The sequence below is a fragment of the Lampris incognitus genome, chromosome 7 (assembly GCF_029633865.1).
Source record: "Lampris incognitus isolate fLamInc1 chromosome 7, fLamInc1.hap2, whole genome shotgun sequence".
Lineage (NCBI taxonomy): Eukaryota > Metazoa > Chordata > Actinopteri > Lampriformes > Lampridae > Lampris > Lampris incognitus.
In genome coordinates, this window is record NC_079217.1 from 41,681,590 (window position 1) to 41,709,333 (window position 27,744).

At 42.4% G+C, this 27,744-nt stretch overlaps 1 protein-coding gene across 1 annotated transcript in view; it reads right to left on the reverse strand.

Annotated features, from left to right (window-relative positions):
- The window catches only part of si (sucrase-isomaltase (alpha-glucosidase)), a 112,063-nt gene that overhangs the window by 1,916 nt on the left and 82,403 nt on the right, over positions 1-27,744 (reverse strand). The window contains 8 exon segments of the mRNA XM_056283008.1: positions 5,249-5,422; positions 9,519-9,568; positions 12,491-12,579; positions 16,703-16,827; positions 18,019-18,075; positions 19,859-19,943; positions 20,787-20,935; positions 27,421-27,537. Coding sequence (XP_056138983.1) covers positions 5,249-5,422; positions 9,519-9,568; positions 12,491-12,579; positions 16,703-16,827; positions 18,019-18,075; positions 19,859-19,943; positions 20,787-20,935; positions 27,421-27,537 — 846 coding nt within the window.

Sequence of the window (27,744 nt, forward strand, 5' to 3'; positions counted from 1 at the left end):
GCATTCTTCCATCTCATTCCCACTCCTACACTGGTAAGTCGTATTTGTTTTCCTTCATTACTCTATAATTGTTATGACTAACTTGTTTATGATAATGGTTATGATGATTACGCCATAGGTACACGTCCATGGCCTGGAGAGAAGCTTGCTTCGGCAGAAGTTTCATCCCTTCTTCCTCTACAGCTCAAAACAAAACACCCCACTGAAAGTCCTTGTGCACGCATGTTCCCACGTCTCATTAAATGTCATACATTTAATGTGCTTGTACCTGCGTAACCATGTTTAACTGTATGGTGGGATATGTGCATATATACGTATATATGTGTGTGTGTGTGTGTGTGTGTGTGTGTGTGTGTGTTTATACATATATGTTTATACATATATGTTTGTATATACACCACACATACTACGTCCGTCTATCTAGCTATCTATCTATCTATCTATCATCATACATCCATCCATCCACCCACCATCCATCCATCCATCCATCCATCTATCTATCTGCTGACTGACCTTTGTACTTTTGGGCCCATATCCTGTTCATCCTCTTACAGCAATGGTATGCTTACTGTAGAAATGCAAAGCTGCATGTTCATATGGACATCTATGTGAAACAAAAATCATTGTGTGGGATCCAAAGTGTGCACAGGCTTGCTGCCTAAAAGAAGTTGAAGTTGGACTACCCTGGGGTTTGAGCTCAGGACCTTCTTGCTGTGAGGTGACCGCGCTAACCACTGCACCACTGTGTTGCCCAAAACTCTTGTTAAATCCAAATTCCTTTTTTTTTAAGGCATTTTCTACTTTATTTTTTTAACAGTGACAGTAGAGCGAGACAGGAAAGGCAGGGGAGAGAGAGAGAGGGATGACATACTGCAAAGGGCCCAGGCCAAATTCAAACCCAGGCCCCTGCGGTAAGGACTCAGCTTTTAGTGGTACGCAGTCTACCAGTTGAGCCACCGGGGCACCCCCCAAATTCCTTTTCATCAGTAGCCCTTATCCCTTGAATTTTCCCCATATCCCTTGCCCCTCTTTGTCATCCCATCACTCTCCAACCCACCCTCGATACAATTCATCCATCCCACTCCTGGAAACTTTGTCTTTGCCACTGAATGCCACCGTCTAAATTCAACCCTCTCAACGACATTTATTAAAGAGGTTTCCTTCTCTCCTTTGTCATGTAGAACATAACACTGAAAGTGCCAAGTGGCAGATGCCATCGAGGGACAAATACTACCTTCACACGGTTCAAAGGCCTAGGGAAGGTGAAAACCTATTATCAAATTCACATCACACTGCTTTCCACTTTGTCATCGTAGCAGATGACAAAGCGGTGAGGATGAGAAAATTACTTTAGATGAGCACCTTTCGAGTTGCTGTCCCGAGTCCCTCTTGCTGTTACTCATATTTATTTGAGAACAACAGTGTCAGGGAGCACGCTGTGTAATTACAGCTATTAGAAGACAAAGAATGGTAGATCAGGGTTTACACTGTGAACCGGAGGCCTTTTGTTGCTGTGAGTGGCAGGAAAAGACTAACTCAAGCTGAAAGCCAAATGCTTTGGCATGTTTATACAGTGTGCACACTCGAGGGGCAACATGACAAATGAAGAGGTGTATGGAGCCCCAGTATATAAACATACCATGTGCTGCACAAACAGAACTATGTAAATATATCAATACAAAAAGCACACATAGTACATTAATGATCCTTTCCTATTTCTTCTAAAGTGATGGAAGTGACTTCATCTTTGCAGCTCTGAGAGTACAACATGTACACATAGCCAAAGACACACACTTGTCAAATTTCTCCAAGTCATTAGAGATTCTTTTGTAATAGCCATCACTAGAGGTGACAGTGACCCCAAATAAAAATGCATTATATGTAAATTACTGTAGGCATGCATACATTTTACATACATGGCCTTGGGGTCTCTGTACTGTCACTTCCCAGTGGGATCTACTCTGGTAGAATAAGGCTTTCATGCATGGGAATGGTTAGAGTTTCCAAGTGTTATTGGGTCACCAGGGTAAAGCAGGAACTATATGTCTGAAATGACACACAGATTGTGTTTATCTATGGTTAAAGCTACAGCACATAAGGATTTTTTTGTTCGAATTTTGCTCTAAAACATATCGTATTGCGGACCCGCTGACTCAGTCTACTTTGCTTGAGTTTCCTGGAGCAGTATATCAGTGAGCCCCATCCAAAGGAATTGAATCGAGTGCAACTGGACTTGGTATATATCCGTGAAGACGATACATACCAAGTCCAGTTGCTCTCGATTCAATTCCTTTGGATAACCATGACCTGGATGAATGAGAACATTCACAGACAGTGAGCCCCAGTTTTCTACCCTGTCAGAGAAGCTCTTGGAGACAGGGCGTACCTCCTGGCTGTCAATCAACTTGGCGCACGCAGTTCAACTTGCATGCTTGGCAGCTCTCTCAGGATGGAGTAGGCATTTCTCACTTGGCCATATGAATATAGAAATCTACTTCATCTATAACTTATAAGCTATTAGAAGGAGAAGGAATAATGGGGTGTCCGGGTGGCGTAGCAGTCTATTCCAGTGCCTACCAACACGAGGATCCCAGTTAGAGTCCCTGTGTTTCCTCCAGCTTGGTCGGGCGTCTCTATAGGCAAAATTGGCCATGTCTGCGGGTGGAAAGCTGGATGAATGTATGTCTCCTGGTCATTGCACTAGCGCCTCCTCTGGTTGGTCAGGCTGCCTGTTCAGGAGGGAGGGGGAACTGGGGGGAATAGCGTGATCCTCCCACGCGCAACGTCCCCATGGTGAAACTCCTCACTGTCAGGTGAAAAGACACGGCTGGCGACCCCACATACACTGCTCAAAAAAAATAAAGGGAACACATAAGCAATGCAATGTAGCTCCAAGTCAATCACACTTTTGAGATATCAACCTGTCCAGTTAGGAAGCAACACTGATTTGTGAATCAATTTCACCTGTTGGTAAATTGTCTAATTTCCACCAGGTGAAAATTAGACAATTTGCAAGACAACCCCTATAAAAGGAATGGATTTGCAGGTGGTGGCCACAGACCATTTGCCTGTCCTCATCTTTTCTGGCCGATCTTTGGTTAGTTTTTCATTTTGCTAGTGCCCTCACCACTAGAGGTGGCATGAGGCGGTATCTGCAACCTACAGAAGTTGCTCAGGTAGTGCAGCTTCATCCAGGATGGCACATCAATGCGTGCTGTGGCAAGAAGATTTGATGTGTCTCCCAGCACAGTGTCCAGAGCATGGAGGAAGTACCAGGAGACAGGCCAGTACACCAGGAGACGTGGAGGGGGCCGCAGGAGGACAACAACCCCGCAGCAGGACTGCTATCTGGTCCTTTGTGCAAGGAGGAACAGGAGGAGCACTGCCGGAGCCCTACAAAACGACCTTCAACAGGCCACTAATGTGCAGGTTTCTGCTCAAACAGTGAGAAACAGAATGCATGAGGATGGTATGAGGGCCCGACGTCCACAATTGGGGCCTGTGCTCACAGCCCAACACCGTGCAGCCCGATTGACCTTTGCCAGAGAACATCTTGGTTGGCAGATTCGCCATTGGCGCCCTGTGCTCTTCACAGATGAGAGCAGGTTCACACTGAACACATGTGACAGACGTGAGAGAGTCTGGAGACGCTGTGGAGAACGTTCTGCTGCCTGCAACATCCTCCAGCATGACCGGTTTGGCGGTGGGTCAGTGATGGTCTGGGGAGGCATATCCTTGGAGGGCCGCACAGACCTCTACGTGCTAGCCAGAGGTACCATGACTGCCATTAGGTACCGGGATGAGATCCTCAGACCCAATGTCAGACCATATGCTGGTGCAGTGGGCCCTGGGTTCCTGCTCATGCATGACAATGCTCGTCCTCATGTGGCCAGAGTGTGTCAGCAGTTCCTGTATGTCGAGGGCATTGATGCTATGGACTGGCCTGCACGTTCCCCAGACCTGAATCCAATCGAGCACCTCTGGGACATCATGTCTCGTACCATCCGCCAACGCGATGTCGCACCACAGACTGTCCAGGAGTTGACCGATGCCCTGATCCAGGTCTGGGAGGAGATCCCTCAGGAGACCATCCGTCGTCTCATCAGGAGCATGCCCAGACATTGTAGGGAGTGCATACAGGCACGTGGAGGCCACACACACTACTGAGCCTCATTTTGAATCGTCTTGAAGAATTTCCACAGAAGTTGGATCAGCCTATGTTCTCATTTTCCACTTTGATTTTGAGTATGATTCTGAATCCAGACCTTAATGGGCTAATGATTTTGATTTCCATTGATCATTCTTAGGTTATTTTGCTCTAAACACATTCCTCTGTGTAATAAATAAAGATTTTCAGCTGAAATATTTCATTCATCGAGGTCTATATTGTGTTTTTAGGTGTTCCCTTTATTTTTTTGAGCAGTGTATATTTGAGGAGACATGTGGTAGTCTGCAGCCCTCCCTTGAACAGCAGAGGGGGTGGAGCAGAGACCGGGATGGCTCGGAAGAGAGGGGTAATTGGCCAAGTGCAATTGATGAGACAAAGGGGGCAAAATCCAAAAAAAAAAAAAAAAAGGAAAAGTACCTCACAGGAACAATGGGCCTCATTTATGCAATGATCTTATGCAAAAATTACTTCTTATAAACTTGTAGAGTTTAAACCCTCAAGCTTGTGTCATAGTAAAGACGTGGCGCATGGGTAAGCTTTGAATCTAGACACCAATTCATGAATGAGGCCCAATGTTGATCTAACTAAAAGATTCAGTTTTACATCCATAGATTAACAACTGTGATACATTATACGTTCTGCATGGCATTACTATGGATTTTGGTATAGACAGACTGAGTGCCATTGCCTTGGAAATAAAGATCTTTGTATTTATAAATATTTCACCTATAAGTATAAAAGTGCTTCACAACAACTATTGTGGTGAAACTCAAAAATTCACTGAAAAAGATATCTATATAGTATATTTTTTTTACATTCATCAATGACAAGTTATGCCATTTATGATGATAAATTCATGCAAGTCCATGCAGTTGGTTTGGAAAGGGGGCTTACAGGAGGGAAGGAGGAAGCAGAACGAGTGTGGGGGTGGATTTCTTTTGGTTTTTTGGTTGTGTTCTTTCAGAATCTAGCTCACACATACTCACCTCTCCAAAGTTGCATATTGTAGCTTTGCAATTATAGTTAAATGAAATTAAAGACATACAAAATAAAACATAAATGTCCAGAAAATCATCTGACCTGAGTATCCTGGTCAAAGCTTATGACATTCAGAGAGTGTTGTGTCCCGGCCCAGTCTGTCAGGGTCGCCTCCCGAATTGGGACACTGCCTGCCCCCCACACCTTTACCACACCGAGGGTAAGCCAGTCAGCTTGAGCCAGGCCATTATGGATCACCTGACTAGACAAGGAGCCCTGCAGGCAAAAGGAGAGCAACAGAGGGAGGAGTGAGAAGAGAAAAAAGATGTAAATGTGATTTGTCTATGTGTGCAGATGCTTTACTGTCTGGGTTAATTTTGGGGGATTTTTTATTTAGTTCAAAAATGGTCCACATCATATTGCGTTAAAATGAAGTAAGTAACAGAACTGCACTTTCAGTGACTGTAAGTTCATCTATAAACACTTGAAATAATCTAAGTAGAAATATTTCAGCCTCTGTGAAAGTTCAGAATTTTTTTTATCTGATGTTTGAAAAGCTGCACTTTAAAGGAAAATAAAATGTCTTTACATGACCTGTCTTGACAGGCAGAAGCTGAGAAAAATGAGCACTGGTTTCAAAATGTATAAAGGGAAAATCTGGCTATCTGTCAAACCAATCAACCAACCAACCAACCAACCAACCAACCAAACCAAACCAAACCAACCAACCAACCAATCAACAAATCAAAGCAACCAACCAACAAACCAACCAAAACCAACAAAACAAACCAACCAACCAAACCACACCAAAGCAACCAACCAACCAATTAACAAACCAAACCAAACCAAACCAACCAACCAACAAACCCACCAAACCAACCAACCAACCAACCAACCAACCAACCAACTAATCAACAAAACCAACCGACTAACCAAACCAAACCAACCAACCAACCAACAAACCAACCAATCAACAAAACAAATCAACTAACCAATCAATCAGCCAACCTTGTAAAACTATCATAATTTCTCTGTTCTACCCCATAGAGTCTTTAGCAGTTTGACAGGATGTCTAATGTATGCCTCTAGGCTTGATCGTAAGATGTCTGTTTGTTATAATGAAATAATGTGCTTCATTAAGCTGAGCTATAAGTGCCACCTTAAATTACATTTGTTTTAATTCCATGTGCCATCACTTCACTGAATAAGATTTAAGATCTGTGTATATATCTGCATATCATTAGTTTTTACAACCAGCCTATGTTCTGATTCTTTAAATCTCTTTTAGCAGGTATTCTACCTCTGAAGAGTCGAATAATCTGAATAGCCTTCACCTTTGTAGCGAACACACAAAGACACACATAGATACTCAAGACACACACACACTGGGGATGTGCAGAGAGCCCAGCATTTGTATATGTTGAGGCAGCAACATTATTTGTATTTGTATTCGAATAAAAGTAGAAATGGGCATAACAATCCTGTTTTTGTTTTTATTACATTTCTATGATACAGTGTTAAAATAAGTGTGCGATTATAAAAATTACAAACACTTAAATGTAATATTGGATTTTGGTTTTCATAAAACCAGCAACAAATATGTATAACCATAAGCGTCATTGAAAAGAAAATAATTTTAAAATTAACATTCAATTCCTAATCCACACGCAAACCAATAAACTCTAAACTAATAAACGCCTATGTGAGCATGGTGAACCCCAACACCACCCGTCCTAATTGGAGGACGCTAAGCGGACAGAATATAAACAAACAAAAAAATCCTTACAAATAAAAACTGTTCTCTCTGAAGAACCGTAGGCCAAACCCTAATGCTGCCTGCTCCCTTTTGGTGTCCATGTTAACCTATTGTGCTGTTTAGACAGAACGCTCCGCCTCTCATCTCTCATCATCAGCCGCTTCTCCGGGGCCGGGTCGCGGTGGCAGCAAGCTAAGTGGGGCACTCCAGATGTCCCTCTCCCCAGCAACGGCCTCCAGTTCCTCCTGGGGGATCCCAAGACATTCCAAGGCCAGAATGGACATGTAGTCCCTCCAGCGAGTTCTGGGTCTACCCCGGGTTCTCCTCCCAGTTGGTCCTCCTGGACCAGTCTGCGATACTGGAAGTCCGCCCCGGTCCCTGCTTTTGCCTGCTGCATTGCACCCTACCCCAATGCTTATCACCGTGGGTGGTGTTTTTTTTTTTGGGAACCAAAAAAAAAATATTTGTAAGAAATAAATATTCGTAAAAACCCACTATTTGTGCTTTACCGAACACCACATTTGGATTTGGCTCCACCCCTAACACACACACACACACACACACACACACACACACACACACACACACACACACACACACACACACACGCACGCACGCACACACACACACACACACACACACACACACACACACACACACACACACACACACACACACACACACCAATTTAAACGCTCACAAAGCCATCCAAAATGGCATACGATCCACTAATCTGCCAGGCAGCACTGGCCTCATTGCCCAACTTATCCTCATCTTCTCACATCTGCCTCTCCCACACACACACACACACACACACACAAAACCAGATTCAGACACACAAACACACACCCATACTCGCTGTCAGGCTGTAGCCTTTTGGCTGTCAGACGGTGTATCTGCTTTATCGCCGTGTGAAATTGCTTTGGAATGAGCCTGATGGTAGGCAGAGGATAGCTACAGATGTTTGGCTATGGATTCTCCATGTGCATTTATCTATATATGCATGTGCATATGGATATATTTGTGTCTGTATTTGTGTGTTTTCGCTAATGTGTTGTTTTTGTGTGTGTTTGGCTTAGAAACAAGTACGGCTGAGTTATTCCCATTTGCACCAGTGATTTGAGAATTTCTGTATTGTAAGAAGTGAGATGAAACTGTGGCCCTGTAAATAATGGCTGTTTGGTTGGAGACAAAACGAACTACTGGATTCATGTGACATGAAAATTCAAACCCATTCAAATAAATTGGACTATTTTTCCTGAAAACTCAAAGGAAGCCATGTGAATCTACTTGCCAGACGAGCATTTAGTCAGTGTCTTTTCTCCTTCTAACCTTCCATATGTAGATTACTAGTCACTTTGAAATAAATGAGACGTACCCAAATGGGTCACACTTTATTTGAAGGGGTGTGCACTGTCAAAACCATGACATGACATATGTCATGAACATGGAGGAAACTTTATGAATGTTTATGACTGTTGTCATTAAGTGTCATTCGGTAAACTATGTTATTTTTATGCAAAGTCCATACTGTTTTTGGGGGCGCCCCAGTGGCTCACCTGGTAGAGCGCATACTACATAAAGCTGAGTCCTTACCTCAGCGGCCTGGGTTCGAATCCAGCCTGGGCCCTTTGCTGCATGTCATCCCCTCTCTCTCCCCTGCCTTTCCTGTCTCTCTCTCTCTCTCTCTCTCTCTACTACCACTATCCAACAAAGGCAGAAAATGCACAAAAAAAGAAGTTCATATTGTTTGAGATAACTTTGTTGTAGCAACCTGAATGGGGCCAAGCCACTTGATTTGATATATTTCACACGTCTGTAGCTTGAAAACAGACATCTCAAGAAATGTCAACCTTGCATTGAAAATGACATAATTGACTGATTGACACTTAATGACAACAGTCATAAACATTCATAAAGACTGCTTCATATTCAAGATAGGTGTCATGTCAATCTTATACACACCCCTTCAAATAAAGTGTTACCTCCAAATGTCCTCTGCCAGTGTGCTGAATCATGCATTAATACCATTTAAGTGGGGAGATAAGAAAACTGCACCAAGTATGATTGTATGCCCAAATAAATTGGCTCACAACAAAGTGTCATGGATTAATTACTATTAAAAAAGTGACAAGGGGAAAACATTGTGTTTAGTTCAGTGTATATGTTTGGGAGACACCCTCCCTTCTCATAAATTGATTTTCATAATTCTTTATTTTTCACTCAATTTTTTTTTTGTTTTTTTTTTTGCATGACAATTGCACGAATAAAGATCTTGATTCTACAGAGGTCATAGTAACACATTAAAAACCTCCCCTTGAAACAAAACAAAAACATCATTTAGCATTTCCACTAACCTAACCATTAATGTGTCTCTATATTGATATCAAAGTCAGAAAGTAATTCGATAACTTTTTGTCTTGGAAAAGGTGGTAAAGATGAATTCAAACTAAAACCAACATAAATTCTGTGCTTAGCGTTTCCAGCAGTTAGTCTTTAATATCTGCTTGCAAAAGTCCTGCAACATGAAGCAAGGTGTTTTTCTTGGGATTTCACTGTACCAATAGGAAAAATAAAGGAAAGTAGAGCTGACACAATGTCGGTCCTTGAACTCACAGGTGCTGCTGTGAAAGAGGTCAGAAGATACTTTCCATTTTCATATGTATCTGAGGAGAGAAGATAGGGGCTGGTTAGACGCATGCAGAGCATAAAAAGAGAGACAGATACGTATAACATAAGGGTGCAAACAGAAAATGTGCATTAATGCTTGGCTGAGAGAATCACCGAGTGGCACACTTACACAAAAGGCGAGTGAACGGCAGACTGACCCAGTGAGTGAAATAACAGCAAGCGAATGGCACGCTGATAGACTAAACAACTAACTGGATGAATGATTTAGTTAGCCTTCTGTATTTGTTACTGTAAGTTAATGTTTGAATGAAATACAACAGGGATGTTTTAATACCTGTGTGAATGAGTGAATAATTGTGTAGTTGGTTGCATGAGTTGGTAACAGCTGGCTGACTGAATGCTCCACAACACGACAGGCGCGTGAATGACTGAGAAAGTGGGTTATCAGCAGTGAGAGGGTAAGTGTATAAATAAGTTGGTGAGTGAGTTAGCAGGAGAGCTAGTGAGAAAGTAAGGGGGCAGGTGAACAAGTGCGTGAATCCGTGACCGACTGCAAAGTGAATGACTAACTAGTCAAAGTGAAACTCAAACAAGAACGGACACAGGAGGAGAAACTGAACAGAAAAGCCAGATAACACAGGTAAGATGAGCACAATAACGAGAGGCAAGGCAAAGAAGAAAGACGAAGGGAGGATGCACCGCAGACAGAGCCCCGAAGACGCAGGGGACAGAAGCAAGGGAGCAGATAAAAGAGGGAGTGATGGAGAGCATATCTCTAGGCAGTGACATGGCGAATTACTGTAATAGTTTCTGTCACTCCACTTTCCTGTTATCCCTCGTTCTCTCTCTATTGCTCCCTCTCTTTTTTGTCCCAACACAAAAACTCCTTCACAGAGGAGCGCATCGTCTCAAAGCACTTCGGAAACTGACTGTCTGCAAATGCACGTGTGTGTGTTGGAGAGAGAGAGAGAGAGAGAGAGAGAGAGAGAGAGAGAGAGAGAGAGAGAGAGAGAGAGAGAGAGAGAGAGAGAGAGAGAGCAAAGAGTGTCGGTCTGATAAAATCAGTGAGTGAATATGTATGCAGTATAAATTATTGCAAATACAAGCTCATGTCCTGGCTAAGGTCATATTGTGGATAAGCAATTGGATCCTCATTTCCTGATCAAAAATATTTCTATGAATAAATACAAAGGATAATCTATGGCCGTGGCAACAGTCTTTACATCAAATTTGGATTGTGAGCTACTATTAATAGAAAGTGTTTACCTGTGAAAGGAATAAAGTGCATATGAAATTTTCATGATGCTTGGGACTTTTTATATTCTGAATTTAATGAAGTTATAGATAAACATGCACCCCTGAAAACTACCAAAATCAAGGGAAGGCATCTTCCCTGGATAACTTCTGATGTTATATGTATTTTCAGGCAGAGCGATAATGCATGGACCACATTTTGTGAGTCCAATGATTCTGCTGACTGGGAAAAGTACATGTAGTTGAGAAATGTGAGCAAATCTATGACCAGAAATGCTACATCCAATTATTACAAAGAATCTCTTGTTCATGACTAAAAATCCTAAACAACCGGAATAAAATCAAAACTATATGCATCTGATGAACCTTTACCCAAACGGATAAGACTTAACAACGTTATACTACATGATCCACTTTTAGTCACTCATATATTTAATCAACATTCCTCCTCGGTCTGTTCTGCAATAATGCCTGATCCTTCTATTGGTGGTGATTTTAAAAATGTACCGTCTAGTCACAGCTCCTTCTCTTTCAGGAGATGAACACCTGTCGAGGTCCAGGATGCCATAACGTAAAAGTGAGTAGTGGTCCTGGGTCAGATGCCATTGAAACCACTTTTTCAAATTATCGTCCCACATTCTCATTTATGCTCTTTGTGATCTTTTTAACACATCTTTATCTACTTGTGAAATACCTGCCATATGGAAATGTTCACATATCCCTCCCTTGCATAAAGTGTGCAATGTACTTGAACTTAATAACTATAGACCAATTTCAGTCATTTATTCTGCTGCAAAAATATTTGAAAAACTAATTTATGATCAATTGCTATATAATCCCAATAAGTATAATAACTTATCACCTTTTCAATTTGGCTTTCAATCAAATCATTACACAACTATTGCTTTATTTAAACTTACAAACAATATTTTCTCTGCTTCTAATGATATTCAATTAACAGGTGCAATTTTCATTGATTTGGCCGAGGCTTTTGATCTGGTCGACCTCTAAATTCTTTTAGATTAAATTTACTCTGTTGGGCTGTCACAAAAATACATTACTTTGGTTCAATTCCTATATTCATAACAGAAAACAATGTGTTGTCATACGGGAAAGCAAATATGATACATTAGTACAACAATGAGGCATGCCTCAAGGCTCAAATTTTGGTCCACTTCTTTTTTCCATTTTTATTAATGACCTCCCCTCGATTTGTTGCATGTGTGTGTGTGTGTGTGTGTCTGTGTGTGTGTGCGCGTGCATCTTTTTGAAAATGTTTACATGTGAATGAGCATCTCAGGGTTCCCACTTTTTAAGAAATAATTTTCTAGGTCCTTTCAAGAACATTTTCTCATTAAAAGCCAAAGCTCACTGAGTTTTACTGAGGTATGCCTTCATTTGTAACATAATAGTATCTCTCACCAACTCAAGAAGTTGAGAACAATGGCATAGGTTCATAACGGTGTAATGTAGTGACGGTTGACACTGCAGCATACAAAAACACCCATTTTTGTTATTTTTTCCATGGCTGTTTCCACAACTGGAAAACGAATCTATAAATTTTCGGTTTTTCCAGGATGCGTAGTAAGCTTTCATATACTAATGTGTTGTGTTAGTAGGTCACTCTCTGTTTGTATATACTGTATACAGTATTGTGTGCATGTCTGTTTGTGGGTTGATGTATGTGTGCATTACCCACTTACCAATTCCCTCTCCATCGTCCCAGAACAAGGAACCCTGAGCGGTACCATTATCACTGAGGGCAACTATCAATGCTAAAGGATTCTTTCGACTGAGGGAGAAAGAGAAAAAAGGTAAAAAGGTTACAGAAAACCTGCTAAGGGGCAATGCTTACTTATACCTGATTTTTAGAGCAGACATATCATATTTTTTTCATATATGGAACACAGAACAAGCGTTTTGCAATCTTATTATATTGATTATTAGTTACAAATATGACTTCAGCCAGTCTAATGCCAACAACTGTTAATTTAGCACACCTAGTTTAATTGATTTAGTACTATTTTTAGCTGCCTAGTTTAATTGTAATCCTAGTATCTTTGTAATCTTTAGTTAAGCATGTTGCTTGGCATCATCAAGACATAATGAACAGGCCTACAAGCTGCTTATGAAATAACAGTGAGGTCCGTCAGTAAAGCAGTGAATGTTGTCCCAGTGGCAAAATGAATTACTGTCGGAAATGCAAAACCCACTGACACTTTATTTTACTATTCCAGTCATAACATCATAAAGAGATTGCTCTCAACACTCAGTTGTGTGAAAACATACCTGCATTCAACAATCACAGAGGTTTAATGACTTTAATGACTACTGCACAATACTTTTGTTGTATGCGCAGTCACAAACAACATATTATCCACCATTGGCATCATATATTGAGTTGCCAGCATCGATATATGATGAACAAGGTACCCTTCTGCGTCTGTATAGAGACATGGAAGTGTTCCATAGACTGCAATATTAAACCTCTGACTATATCTATCTTTCTATCTATCTATCTAATCCAGTGATTCAAGTAAATTCATTATGAGACAGTACAAGCCTGTTTCATGCCATAAGCAATCATCAGCTGTCAATAAAGTTACATGGGAAAGAACAGAACACACTAACTGCCTCGTCATGCACATCACATGCACAACATCCAATGGGGAAGGGGGAGGTGCCTACATTCAAAAATTCAAAAACCTGTGATCGCTAACAATCTGTGAGTGGGGTGGGGGTGGGGGTGGGGGGGGTAAGTTGCATACAAGGTTAATGATATTTGTCTATTGGCATGATTTATTTATAATTACAAAATAGGTGCTTATATCTATGTCTGCAACTGCTGGCCAATTCATTCCTGTTATTCAATGTGGACATTTCTGGTTTGCACATGATAAAATATTTTTCAGTTAGACATAGATTGCACATTTTACTGCTGGTTGAATATGCTTTGTTTTTTCAGAGAATTTTCCAGTTGAATAATTAATGTTTATGTCCGCCAATGACCAAATATAACGGCTTAAAGATGTTACAGTCTTTAAACGGTTGTTTCTGAAGCTACATGTGTGCATGAAACCTCTTTTTGAATGTTCCGTCTGTTAGACCGATGTATGTCTCTATTTTGCCGTTGTCATTAATTTCTCATCAACGTAGCTTGAGTTGTTGGGTGAGTGAGTCATTCACACAGCAGTTGCAGTTGGGTCTCCTAACTGCAACTGCCGTGTGAATGACTCATGCCCCCTTGAAAGAAAATGCCAGGTGAAAGGAGTTATCTACCAAGCTAAGGTGACGAGAAATGACAACGGCAAAATAAAGACATACGTCGGTCTAACGGAGGGAACATTCAAAAAGAGGTTTATTGCATACATGTGTAACTCCATATTCAGCATCCTTCTCCCAATATACCCAGCATCTCTCCTCCACACATGTCCAAGCCATCTCAATCTTGCCTCTCTTGCTTTGTCTCCAAACCGTCCAACCTGAGCTGTCCCTCGAACTCGTTCCTAATCCTATCCTTCTTCATCACTCCCAATGAAAATCTTAGCATCTTCAACTCTGCCACCTCCAGCGCCACCTCCTGTCTTGTCGTCAGTGCCACTGTCTCCAAACCATATAACTTAAGCACCTATTTTGTAATTATAAATAAATCATGCCAATAGACAAATACCACCCCGCCCCTCCATCGGACCGTTAGCGATCACGTGTTTTTGAATTTTTGAATGTCGCACCTCTCCCTTCTTCATCGGACGTTGTGCACGTGATGTGCATTACGAGGCAGTAAATGGCATGTCCTTTCCCGAGTAGCTTTATTGACAGCTGATAATTGTTTTAGGCATGAAACAGGCTTGAACTGTCTCATAAAGAATTACTTGACACACTGGATTATTTTGCTCCTTATTTGTTGAGCACTTTCCCTACCCTTGAGTGTTTCTTTTAACAAGGTTTATATATATATATATATATATATATATATGTGTGTGTGTGTGTGTGTGTGCGTGCGCGCATGTGTGTGTGTATGTATATGTATATATATATATATACACACACACACATATATATATATATACACACACACGTACATATATACACACAATATATACACGTGTATACACACACATACTACATACATACATACATACAGACATACATACATACATATGTATATATACACACGTACATATACACACACACAATATATACACGTGTATACACACACATATACACTCACTGGCCACTTTATTAGGTACACCTTGCTAGTACTGGGTTGGACCCCCTTTTGCCTTCAGAACTGCCTTAATCCGTCATGGCATAGATTCAACAAGGTACTGGAAACATTCCTCAGAGAGTTTGGTCCATATTGACATGATAGCATCACGCAGTTGCTGCAGATTTGTCGGCTGCACATCCATGATGCGAATCTCCCGGTCCACCACATCCCAAAGGTGCTCTATTGGATTGAGATCTGGTGACTGTGGAGGCCATTTGAGTACAGTGAACTCATTGTCATGTTCAAGAAACCAGTCTGAGATGATTCGAGCTTTATGACATGGCGCGTTATCCTGCTGGAAGTAGCCATCAGAAGATGGGAACACTGTGGTCATGAAGGGATGGACATGGTCAGCAACAATACTCAGGTAGGCTGTGGCGTTGACACGATGCTCAATTGGTACTAAGGGGCCCAAAGTGTGCCAAGAAAATATCCCCCACACCATTACACCACCACCAGCAGCCTGAACCGTTGATACAAGGCAGGATGGATCCATGCTTTCATGTTGTTGACGCCAAATTCTGACCCTACCATCCGAATGTCGCAGCAGAAATCGAGACTCATCAGACCAGGCAACATTTTTCCAATCTTCTATTGTCCAATTTTGGTGAGCCTGTGCGAATTGTAGCCTCAGTTTCCTGTTCTTAGCTGACAGGAGTGGCACCCGGTGTGGTCTTCTGCTGCTGTAGCCCATCTGCCTCAAGGTTCGACGTGTTGTGCGTTCAGAGATGCTCTTCTGCATACCTCGGTTGTAATGAGTGGTTATTTGAGTTACTGTTGCCTTTCTATCAGCTCGAACCAGTCTGGCCATTCTCCTCTGACCTCTGGCATCAACAAGGCATTTTCGCCCACAGAACTGCCGCTCACTGGATATTTTCTCTTTTTCGGACCATTCTCTGTAAACCCTAGAGATGCTTGTGCGTGAAAATCCCAGTAGATCAGCAATTTCTGAAATACTTAGACCAGCCCGTCTGGCACCAACAACCATGCCACGTTCAAAGTCACTTAAATCACCTTTCTTCCCCATTCTGATGCTCAGTTTGAACTGCAGCAGATCGTCTTGACCATGTCTACATGCCTAAATGCATTGAGTTGCTGCCATGTGATTGGCTGATTAGAAATTTGCGTTAACGAGCAGTTGGACAGGTGTGCCTAATAAAGTGGCCGGTGAGTGTATATACGTATATACACACATACTATATATACATACACACACACACACACACACACACACACACATACATGCAACAGCCTCATTATCTGCATCTGTGTTTGTCCTGCTTTGCTAACATGTGTTCTTTCTAGACTTTATTTTGGCAAACTTTTCAATCACATCATTTGCTGGCTGCATGACGACATGATAAAACTATGGGAACAATTTTGTTGATTTGTGCCTATGTGTGGCTTAGAGAACCAAGGGACAAGGCCAAAGCAGAAGGTGAGGTTATGAAATCAGATGCTCCTAGAGGCATGTAGTGCCCCAGACACCGGCCCAAGTGATAAAGGTGGATAATAGTGATAGTGTGTTATGGTGTACTTCCTGTCTAAGGACAGGATGTTGTGTTGGTGTAAAGGCCCCTGAGGCAGATTTGTAATGTGTGATATTGGGCTATACAAATAAAATTGACTTGATTTGACTACTTGCCTGTGGTGTGTGTTGTTCTCTGGTTTCTGACAAGGTAGAATGTGCCCTCCTCTGATATGAAGGTTGGTTTGATTCAGAGGTGTTGGCATGGAAATCTTCTGACCGCGCACCCCAATGTCCTTGGCCTGAGGTTCAATGAAATTATAATAATAATATAATAACACTGGTAATACTGATGACAGAACATACATGAAAAGATGAATGAGCATGCAAATAAAAAGAGAGGCACTGATGATGTCCAAATATCCATCCATCCATCCATCCATCCATCCATCCATCCATTATCCAATCTGCTTAGCCTGCTCTTATGGTCACAGGGATACTTCAGCCTATCCCAACAGTCATTGGGCGGCAGGCGGGGAGACACCCTGGACCCTGGACAGGCCGCCAATCCATCACAGGGCCAACACACAGACATACACAGTCACACCTACGGACAATTTAGTACGGCTGATTCCCCTGACCTACATGTCTTGGACTGTGGGAGGAAACCGGAGCACCCAGAGGAAACCCATGCAGACACGGGGGAGAACATGCAAACTCCACACAGAGGACGACCCGGAACGACCCCCCAAGGCAGGACTACCCAGGGGCTCGAACCCAGGAACTTCTTGCTGTGAGGCGACCGTGCTAACCACTGCGCCACCGTGCCACCATGTCCAAATCTGAAAATATTAAATAATTCATGGCATTGGAGTGGTTGTCTTTTGTTTATTGTTGCCTTTTTTATGGTCCCCAATGTACTTTACTGCTCTTTAGTCTGAGAGTGGGGTTGGGTACCATGCACTCCCTTTTAGGTGTTGCTGTTTGAATATTTTGTTAGGATTTTAGTAGCTGCTGAACTTGAGGGGACTTCACAAGATCAAAAGAGAAAAAAAGGATTAGACATGTGTTTATTGTTGATACTTGTTGCATTACAACTCTACATCTCTTAACAGTGTTACAACTTTTAACGGTTTTTGTAGTTGTGGATCTGCCACTTATTGTATCCCCGAGGAAAGTGATGATGCATTTTAAACTATTTTACAATAAATTAGGCTTGAGAAAATAATAGTAATATGATGATGATAATTTCTTTAGAGAGTCACTTGAGTTGGACAGATTGTAATTTTGTATCATAATTTCTTGTAGCTGTTGTAAATGTTATAATGTTATACCTCCTGTTGCTCTTACTTTTGTTATTGTTTGTGTTTCAATTGCTACTGCTACTGTGTGCTGAAAATTTCTTATATGCTACATACATTTTTATCTAGCACCTGTTCTGATTGAATATGCACACAGCTAGCTTGTGTGTTAAGTTTTGTGTATTTACTCACTGAGTGGTAGTCGAACCAGCGTGCATCAGGGACATAGCCTTTCACCTGTATGGCTCCCTGTTAAATAAAAAAAAGAATCCCAGTTAATATACACTACCGTTCAAAAGTTTGGGGTCACCCAAACAATTTTGTGTTTTCCATGAAAAGTCACACTTATTCACCACCATATGTTGTGAAATGAATAGAAAATAGAGTCAAGACATTGACAAGGTTAGAAATAATGATTTGTATTTGAAATAAGATTTTTTTTTACATCAAACTTTGCTTTCGTCAAAGAATCCTCCATTTGCAGCAATTACAGCATTGCAGACCTTTGGCATTCTAGCTGTTAATTTGTTGAGGTAATCTGGAGAAATTGCACCCCACGCTTCCAGAAGCAGCTCCCACAAGTTGGATTGGTTGGATGGGCACTTCTTGCGTACCATACGGTCAACCTGCTCCCACAACAGCTCAATGGGGTTCAGATCTGGTGACTGCGCTGGCCACTCCATTACCGATAGAATACCAGCTGCCTGCTTCTGCTCTAAATAGTTCTTGCACAATTTGGAGGTGTGTTTAGGGTCATTGTCCTGTTGTAGGATGAAATTGGCTCCAATCAAGCGCTGTCCACTGGGTATGGCATGACATTGCAAAATGGAGTGATAGCCTTCCTTATTCATAATCCCTTTTACCCTGTACAAATCTCCCACCTTACCAGCACCAAAGCAACCCCAGACCATCACATTACCTCCACCATGCTTAACAGATGGCGTCAGGCATTCTTCCAGCATCTTTTCATTTGTTCTGCGTCTCACAAACGTTCTTCTTTGTGATCCAAACACCTCAAACTTGGATTCATCCGTCCACAACACTTTTTTCCAGTCTTCCTCTGTCCAATGTCTGTGTTCTTTTGCCCATCTTAATCTTTTTCTTTTATTGGTCAGTCTCAGATATGGCTTTTTCTTTGCCACTCTGCCCTGAAGCCCAGAATCCCGCAGCCGCCTCTTCACTGTAGATGTTGACACTGGTGTTTTGCGGGTACTATTTAATGAAGATGCCAGTTGGGGACCTGTGAGGCGTCTGTTTCTCAAACTAGAGACTCTAATGTACTTATCTTCTTGCTCAGTTGTGCAACGCGGCCTCCCACTTCTTTTTCTACTCTGGTTAGAGCCTGTTTGTGCTGTCCTCTGAAGGGAGTAGTACACACCGGTGTAGGAAATCTTCAATTTCTTAGCAATTTCTCGCATGGAATAGCCTTCATTTCTAAGAACAAGAATAGACTGTCGAGTTTCAGATGAAAGTTATCTTTTTCTGGCCATTTTGAGCGTTTAATTGACCCCACAAATGTGATGCTCCAGAAACTCAATCTGCTCAAAGGAAGGTCAGTTTTGTAGCTTCTGTAACGAGCTAAACTGTTTTCAGATGTGTGAACATGATTGCACAAGGGTTTTCTAATCATCAATTAGCCTTCTGAGCCAATGAGCAAACACATTGTACCATTAGAACACTGGAGTGATAGTTGCTTGAAATGGGCCTCTATACACCTATGTAGATATTGCACCAAAAACCAGACATTTGCAGCTAGAATAGTCATTTACCACATTAGCAATGTATAGAGTGTATTTCTTTAAAGTTAAGACTAGTTTAAAGTTATCTTCATTGAAAAGTACAGTGCTTTTCCTTCAAAAATATGGACATTTCAATGTGATCCCAAACTTTTGAACGGTAGTATATATATATATATATATATATATATATATATATATTTATTTATTTATATATAAATGTGTGTGTGTGTGTGTGTGAGAGAGAGAGAGCAAGGGAGTGTGTGTGTGTGTGTGTGTGTGTGTGTGTGGGGTACCGCATCTAGGACAGGGGTGAAGAGTATGGCAGGTCCCCAGAGGAACTGTTTGTGGATATCCCATGTGGTGCTGTCAGCCAAAAACCTAGGGCAAACAAACAGTGCTAAGTCATTAAATCTGTGCAAATAAGTAGAGCAGATAATGCCCATTCAAAAATGTAACCGACCAACAATTTGAAGGTAGCTGCCAAATAACACATACCAAATGACAAAAACACAAGATGTCCATGAGCAACGCCCTGATACACATTCATATTCATAAAGATGAATATACTGACAACTGAAAGAGTCTCACTACAGCCACATTGTCCTCTTGGCCACTGAGCAGCCTTGCTAAAGAAACAGGTAATCAAGGACGATACAAGTTGTCCTTTCACTTTCCTCTCATAGACTTAACAAGGATGTGAAGGGAACTGAGCCATGTAACTTTATAGTCACAAGCAAACCTCTCTTATCTCTAGGACTGTTCCCAAAAGAGATAGAAGTGGATGGATGTATACATAATGGGACACATTTTCAAAAGTCTCTTATGTATACATGTGTAGATGATGAAGCAGATGGATACAAGCTCAAAGTAGTTTGAAATGGGCATTAAAACAGAATGGTGTTGAAGAAGTGTTGCAACAGTTAAGTAAGAAAGCCACCTAAATCAGCCCGTATCACATGATCTGGCTGGTAAAGAGGTGGCTCTGGCTCTTGCGAGAAAACCAGAAGAGATCAGCCCTGTTAATAATCTTAGATGATGTGCTTCCCCGTAGGGCCTCAGCCATGTAGTTAGCAAAGCCGATGTTGTGCTGTATGTGTGTGTGTGTGTGTGTGTGTGTGTGTGTGTGTGTGTGTGTGTGTGTGTGTGTGTGTGTGTGTGTGTGTGTGTGTGTGTGTGAGAGAGAGAGAGAGAGAGCGAGAGACAGAGAGATCATGTGCTTACTCATGGAGGAGCGGTCTGATCACAGTACTTCCTTTGGTATGGGCCTCGAACATCAGTGTGTAGAGGTAGGGTAGGAGGGTATAACGTATATTCAGAACATCACGAGATGCCTCGGCGAATGCGGAGTCCCACGCCACAGGATCTTGCCTCTGTTATTGACAAAACCAAAAACATTGTACCATTATCATACTGAGACTTACTTCAAAAATTGTCCATCCATCCATCCATTATCCAAACCGCTTATCGGGATGATGGAGCCTATCCTAGCAGTCCTTGTTAATTCCTCTCATATGTAAATAAGGTGCAAATATTCCCTTCGTGGAAAAAAATGTTTATTATTTGAGATATATGTATGACTGCAACCATTTTTTTTAATCAATTATGTCATGGAAGTGTAATAAGGGTGGTTCTTACACATCACAGGACATTACAAGAATAGCTATTTATGGGACAATGTCACTGTTCTCTTTTAATAGAAATTTAATTGGATTAAGGGGTACAGCACTAGATGGCTGGATGGCTGCATGGATGTATTATATATAGCACTATGCACTATGCTGTATCAATATTTAAGCGCTAAATGATGCTAAAGATACCTGCAAAATGAATTCTTCAACAGTGGGCAACAGAGTACCTGGCCAGCTCCGTCTCAATGTTAATTTTAATTGGTATTAACTGTAATGTCCCCCTAAGGGGCAACAGAAGCAAAAGAGGACAGGATGTACAGTGTTTTCATAGATGTAGGCCAATCTAAATGTATTAAGCCATTTTTTAGAACAAACTGTAATGGGGACAATCGTCAGTTGCCAAAAACATGAACATAGGCTCAGTCAAACACACACACACAAAAATACGCAGCTACAGTGTGGCACAGCTGTGTCCTATTGGCCACTTCTGTTTCATCTGTTTTACCCATAATTCTTAGCTTTAGTATCATCACAACATGTGCAGCTCTGTGGCTCTGAGTGTGGGTGTGCGAGTTGGTATGTGTATGTATCAGTATATGTATCAGTACTTTATTTTGCATATTTAAATTTTTTTTGTTGTTCCATGTTTTCATACCATCTCAGCGTATATATAAACTTGGCAGCTGATGAGTGCGCAACACACGAAACAGGCTTTTACTAAAGTGTTCCAAGTTTTTTTCCTACATTTATCTTATTATTCCACTCCTCATTTCTTTAGCACTTTCATCAACACCATTGTCGTTTTCCAAAAAACAAAAAAATATATAGTGGCATGGTGGCGCAGTGGTTAGCGCAGTTGCCTCACAGCAAGAAGACCAACCCTGGGGGTCGTTCTGGTTCATCCTCTGTGTGGAGTTTGCATGTTCTCCCCGTGTCTGTGTGGGTTTCCTCCGGGGGCTCCGGTTTCCTCCCACAGTCCAAAGACATGTAAGTCAGGTGAATCGGCTATACTAAATTGTCCCTAGGTGTGTGTGTGTGTGTGTGTGTGTGTGTGTGTGTGTGTGTGTGTGTGTGTGTGTGCCCTGTGATGGCCAGGCAGCCTGTCCAGGGTGCCCCCGTCTGTCGCCCAATGACTGCTGGGATAGGCTCCAGCATCCCTGTGACCCTGAGAGCAGGATACGCATATATATATATATATATATAGATACAGGAAAAAAAACAACCTTTTAATACATAGCAGTACAAGCGTGTTTCATGTGTCGCACACTCATCAGCTGCTAATGTGTGTTGGGAGTGTGTCTGTGTGTGTGTGTTTGTGTCTGTGTGTATATACTAAACGTGTGATTTTCTTTTGGATGCGTCTCAATTTTTCTCTCCAACAATATGATTGCCTCCCCATTATTTTGTGCATGTCAAATTGAAATTGTCTCCCTGTATTTCAGTTTGAAATAATAATAAAGCAGTACAACAGTATGCCAGACAACCCCTCCAACTGTAATTTACCTGCATCTGGTTTGACAATAATGATCAGTCACATTCTTATGGTTGCTGGGTAGGCCTAGCACCCTAGCACCGTGAGACAACAGTTTCATCTTCAAAGTTCAATGGATCATTATTTCATTTTCTGTGGAAACTTCCCAGATTATAATCACCTGGACCCTCACCAATTCTTCTACCTGCTTCCCTTTCATCGCCCTTCATCCTGCACTGTACTGCCTACAATCACACACGTTCCCCAGGATGATAATCACAACAGCGAGTCACTGTTTCTTTTTTAGCTTTGATTTCTGTATTGTTTGTGTTGCCCTCAGACATCTGGATGTCCTAAGCTCTGTAATAACCCACCATAAAAGAAAAATAGCATTTTGGTTATCAGTGCTTCATTTGTAAAACAGGAGGTTTTAGAACTCAGAGAAGGTGCTGCTCTGGTGGGTCAGTGGTGAGGAAAAAGTCACGGGACGCATCCACAGTGCCTACAGCACACTGGACAACACATTAACTGTTACAAATACACAAAACTGTCACCACAAACAAAGCACTATTCAGTTACATTTATTAATTAGAGCTTTCTCAATAATCACCCAAAATTAGCGGGGGAGGGGGGGGCGTACAAACAGATGTTTACTATTTACCTCTCTCTCTCATTGACCATCCCTTCACTTCCCTGTCCGTGTATTGCTACAATGAGGGGAAATGGAATTAGGGCCGAAAGTTCTTTTTACAACCATGAAAAGCAAGCAGGCTAAGAAACCAAACTAAGGGATGTAGTCTGTGTGTCTATGTGTCTGTCTGTCTGTCAGTGTGTCTGTCTGTCTGTGTTTGTGACCATTGACTTCAGGCTTGATGGTAACCTTATCAATATCAGGAGGTTTCAGGCAACCACCAAGTTGACTTCTGAGAACATTATTGAGCTACAGTATGCCGATGATTGTGCCCTGGTAGCTCACACACCAGAAGCCCTACAAAACACTATGTCGGCAGTTGTAACTGCATACAGGAGAATGGGACTGATTATCAACACCCAAAAGACAGAGGTAATCTGTCAGCTGACTGCCAGCCTCCCAAGCCACCCAACAACCCAACCAACACAGCAGAAGGGCAACAACTGGCCACTGTTCCTGCCTTCAAATATCTGGGAAGCATGCTATCTGACACCTGCACAATGGATGATGAGATTCAGCACCACCTCAAACGAGCCTCAACATCTTTTGGTCGTCTAAGGAGAAAGGTTTCCCAGAACAGCAACCTCAGTCTCCACACCAAAGTGCTTGTTTACAGAGCAGTGTGCATCTCCACACTACAGCCACCATCTCAGAAGCCTGGAGGCCTTCCATGTGAGATGTCTCCAGAGGATCCGCATTACTTGGGAGGACAGAGTGCCACACACAGAGGTGTTGGAGCGGGCAGGCAGCTGCAGCGTGGAGTCTACCCTAAACCACCATCAACTCAGGTGGCTTGGGCATGTTATTCTCATGCCCAGCCAATGACTCCCACATAAAGTCCTCTACAACCAACTATACCTTGGTCAATGCACTCCTGGTGGGCAGAAGAAGTGGTTCAAAGACCAAATGAAGACTACACTGAAAAGATGCCAGATTAACCCCTCTTCTTTGGAGGAACTTTCTACCTGTCGCACCACCTGGCACTCTCACGTCTCAGAGGGAGTGAAGTATATGGAAAACCAGCGCACACAACACCGTGTGGCAAAGCATGCAAAGCGGCATGCTCGAAAAGCTACCCCTGCCCCCCTCCCAGCACCACTTTTACATGCCCAGTCTGCAACTGTAACTGTGCATCCAGGATCGGACTATTCAGCCACCAAAGGACTCACAAATAGGAGAAGATGGTCATCATCGGACACGATGGACAACCAGCAAGCAAGCTGTTTGTGTCTGTGTGTCTGTCAGTGTGTCTGTCTGTCTGTTTGTCTGTCTGTCTATTTGTCTGTGTCTGTCAGTGCGTGTCTGTCTGTCTATTTGTCTGTGTCTGTCAGTGTGTCTGTGTGTCTGTCTGTAGGCCAGTTTCCCCCTTGTTGCTGAGGATATCCTAATTCAATAGCAGCAACATTAGCTCACGTGATGTGCATAAATCTCACATGCTTCAAGCATCACTGAGTGTGACCTGATGTCTCTTTCCTTTTTAAGTCACATTTAAAATACCTCCCAAATAGACAAACGAGCCATTTACGAGTAACTTCGAAGGGAAATAAAAGCATGAAAGAACAGATAACAGTAAATATTACACTTTTATTTACAGATTTTGACAATGACAAAGGAGGTGCCAGATTCAATCAAATAGGTGCCGGTCCCAATCTGGGAGGTCCAGGATCCTGTCCAGCAGGATCTGGCACAAATTAAACCCTGGTAGCTATTAATCCTACAAATTCTGTGTTTGTGTGTATATGTGTGTGTGTGTGTGTGTGTATGTGTGGGTGTGTCTAATAGAGCGACTGAGTGTGTGATGACTCGCCTGTTGATTCCCGTCTGGAGCACTGGTTTTCTTAGCGCTCTTAAAATTAGAGGCTGACATGCTTGGTTGTGTCTAGTTGTTGCTTTGGCATATAATGATGTGCTATGCCAAGATTTCTGACAAACGGTTAAGATGCCTTCATTATGCCGTTCTGCAATATACCCTACTTTTACCTTGTCATTAACTGCCCAACGCAATTACTCCTTTTCTATGCTACACACTTTATACCACGGTTCAAGAAACGGTGTGCATGGAGGAACAAGGACCTGTGAGCTCTCAACAACATCTTTAATGGCTTGACCGTTGTCTGTTGATCGAGCTCGCTGGACTTTTCATCTTATGAGGCAGTAGAGAAGAGGAGGTAGTAATGAAGAGCAGTCTGGGATGGAGACAGAGAATCCATCTCATGGGGCTCTTTATATTTATGGCCATGTTTACCCTGGCAAACACACTTCACGCACAATGATATGCACATTGAATGTATACAAATACACATACATGCACAAGTACACAAGTATACACACACACAAATGCAAGCGCACGCACACACATGCACACCCCCCCACACACACACACACAGAGGTTTGATGAAAAATAAGGTTACCCGGCTTTGCCACCTCTTTTCACCCTTTTTTATCACCTATCCCTCCATTTATCTGTCTGGAATCTGCCATCCTCTCTGCCTCCCACTCCCACCTCCTCCATTCTTCTGTTTCTCTCTCTCCTTTCCTCACCCCACGTCATTAACCTTTAGGGCTCTCTCTCATAATACGAAACTACCACTGGGACAAAAAAAAAACAAAAAAAAAAAACAACATTTAGGCTAACAATGAAGATGCCTTTTGGATGAATACCCGTACACGCCATTTAAATATGGCTGCACAAGAGAAGCTGGCGAACAATAGCCCTGGTTATTTCTGCACAGTGCAGATACCAGTGTGGACAGTGCAGAATATTGCGAGAGCTTAGGAAATTATTTAGAGGTCAATAGTGGAAGTTGTCCGAGGGCAAAGAGAAGTGAAGCATGACTGGTCTCTGGGAATGACTGTGCAAAAAATTCTCTGCCTCTCTCTCTCTTTCTCGCCGTCACTCTCTCTGTCTTCCCCTTTTTCTGTTTCTGACCTTGTGTGCCCTCCGGCCCAGCTTGGTGGTGTTAATGCTCTGTTGTCAAACGGTTTGTTAAGCAGGCTGCAGGTTAAAGTGAGAGACTGAGTGAAAATGAGGCTTTTCCTCACCCTGCCAGATAAATGAATGGATGAGAGGATGAATAAATAAATAAGTGACCAAAAGAAACACTGTTTTAAGAGTAAATTGAATAACGAATGACCCTTTTTCTCTTTTCAACATTCAAAAGCTTTCCTGTTGATGCCCTCTCACGTTCCCCTCTCACTTCTTCTCCCAACCTGATTGCAGGAGTCTCAAAAGTGGTTATCCATCTCACCTTCCTAACTCCAGTCTTCTATTTATTCTTATCTCTTCCACCTTTTTTTTTGTCTTGCTTTTTTAATGATCACTCTTTCCTTTTTACTTTATATATCCTTCTCCACGTCTCCTGCTCTGTCTTCCCATCTCCACCTGTCTTGTCTCCTCGCTCCCTCTCTTCTTACTCCCTGTCTGCTTTAATTCTTTCCCTCTCACACACACCCATTTTCACTCGCTTTACAACCGTCATCTGGGGCTGCTATTTCGTGTCGTGTGTAGTTTTCTTCCATCAATTTTCCCCCTGTTTAAACACCTATTTGCAAGCCATTACTAAATGATTGAGATCATAGGGTGTGCTTGTGAGGGGTGGGTTGGGGGTATGGGGCTTGGGCAGTGGTGCATGGATCACCTTGAGAATTCAATTATGTGCCCACTCCATGGCGCTCCAACACACACACACACACACACACACACACACACGCACGCACACACACAGGCATGCACACACACGCGCACGCTGCGCGCGCACACACACACACACACACACCACCACCACCACCACCACGATATGGACTGTCTCGTATTGCAAGCTGTGTAGGGAAATTTTGCCTGGTGGGATCGATCTCCGGACGGGCATTATTGTATTTCTCAGATGTGTTCAACGCTCCGAAAGGTCACCGCTAGACAGAATGCCACGCACACTACACCGCCAAACAGGTATGTATCTCACCGAGTGTGTGTGTGTGTGTGTGTAAGGGGGTCTGTGCTTAAATACCTGTCTCTGCACGTCCTTACGTGTGGGTGTTTGTGTCTTTGTTCATTTTAAATACACTCACCGGGTTGCCCTTGCCATTGTGGTTGCGTGAGTAGGGATAAAAGGCTCCCAGCTGCATCCAGCGAAGACACATCTCATACTGAGCCGTACTAAAGAACCCACATATATCAGCTCCCGTCTGAGAGAGAGAGAGAGAGAGAGAGAGAGAGAGAGAGAGAGAGAGAGAGAGAGAGAGAGAGAGAGAGAGAGAGAGAGAGAGAGAGAGAGAGAGAGAGAGAGAGAGCGAGACAGGACGAGACAGATCATGTGAATGTGTGTTAAGAAGCGTTACAGACTAATCAAAACAGAGAAAGAAAGGCATACACAGCAAAGTGGTGAACAGAGA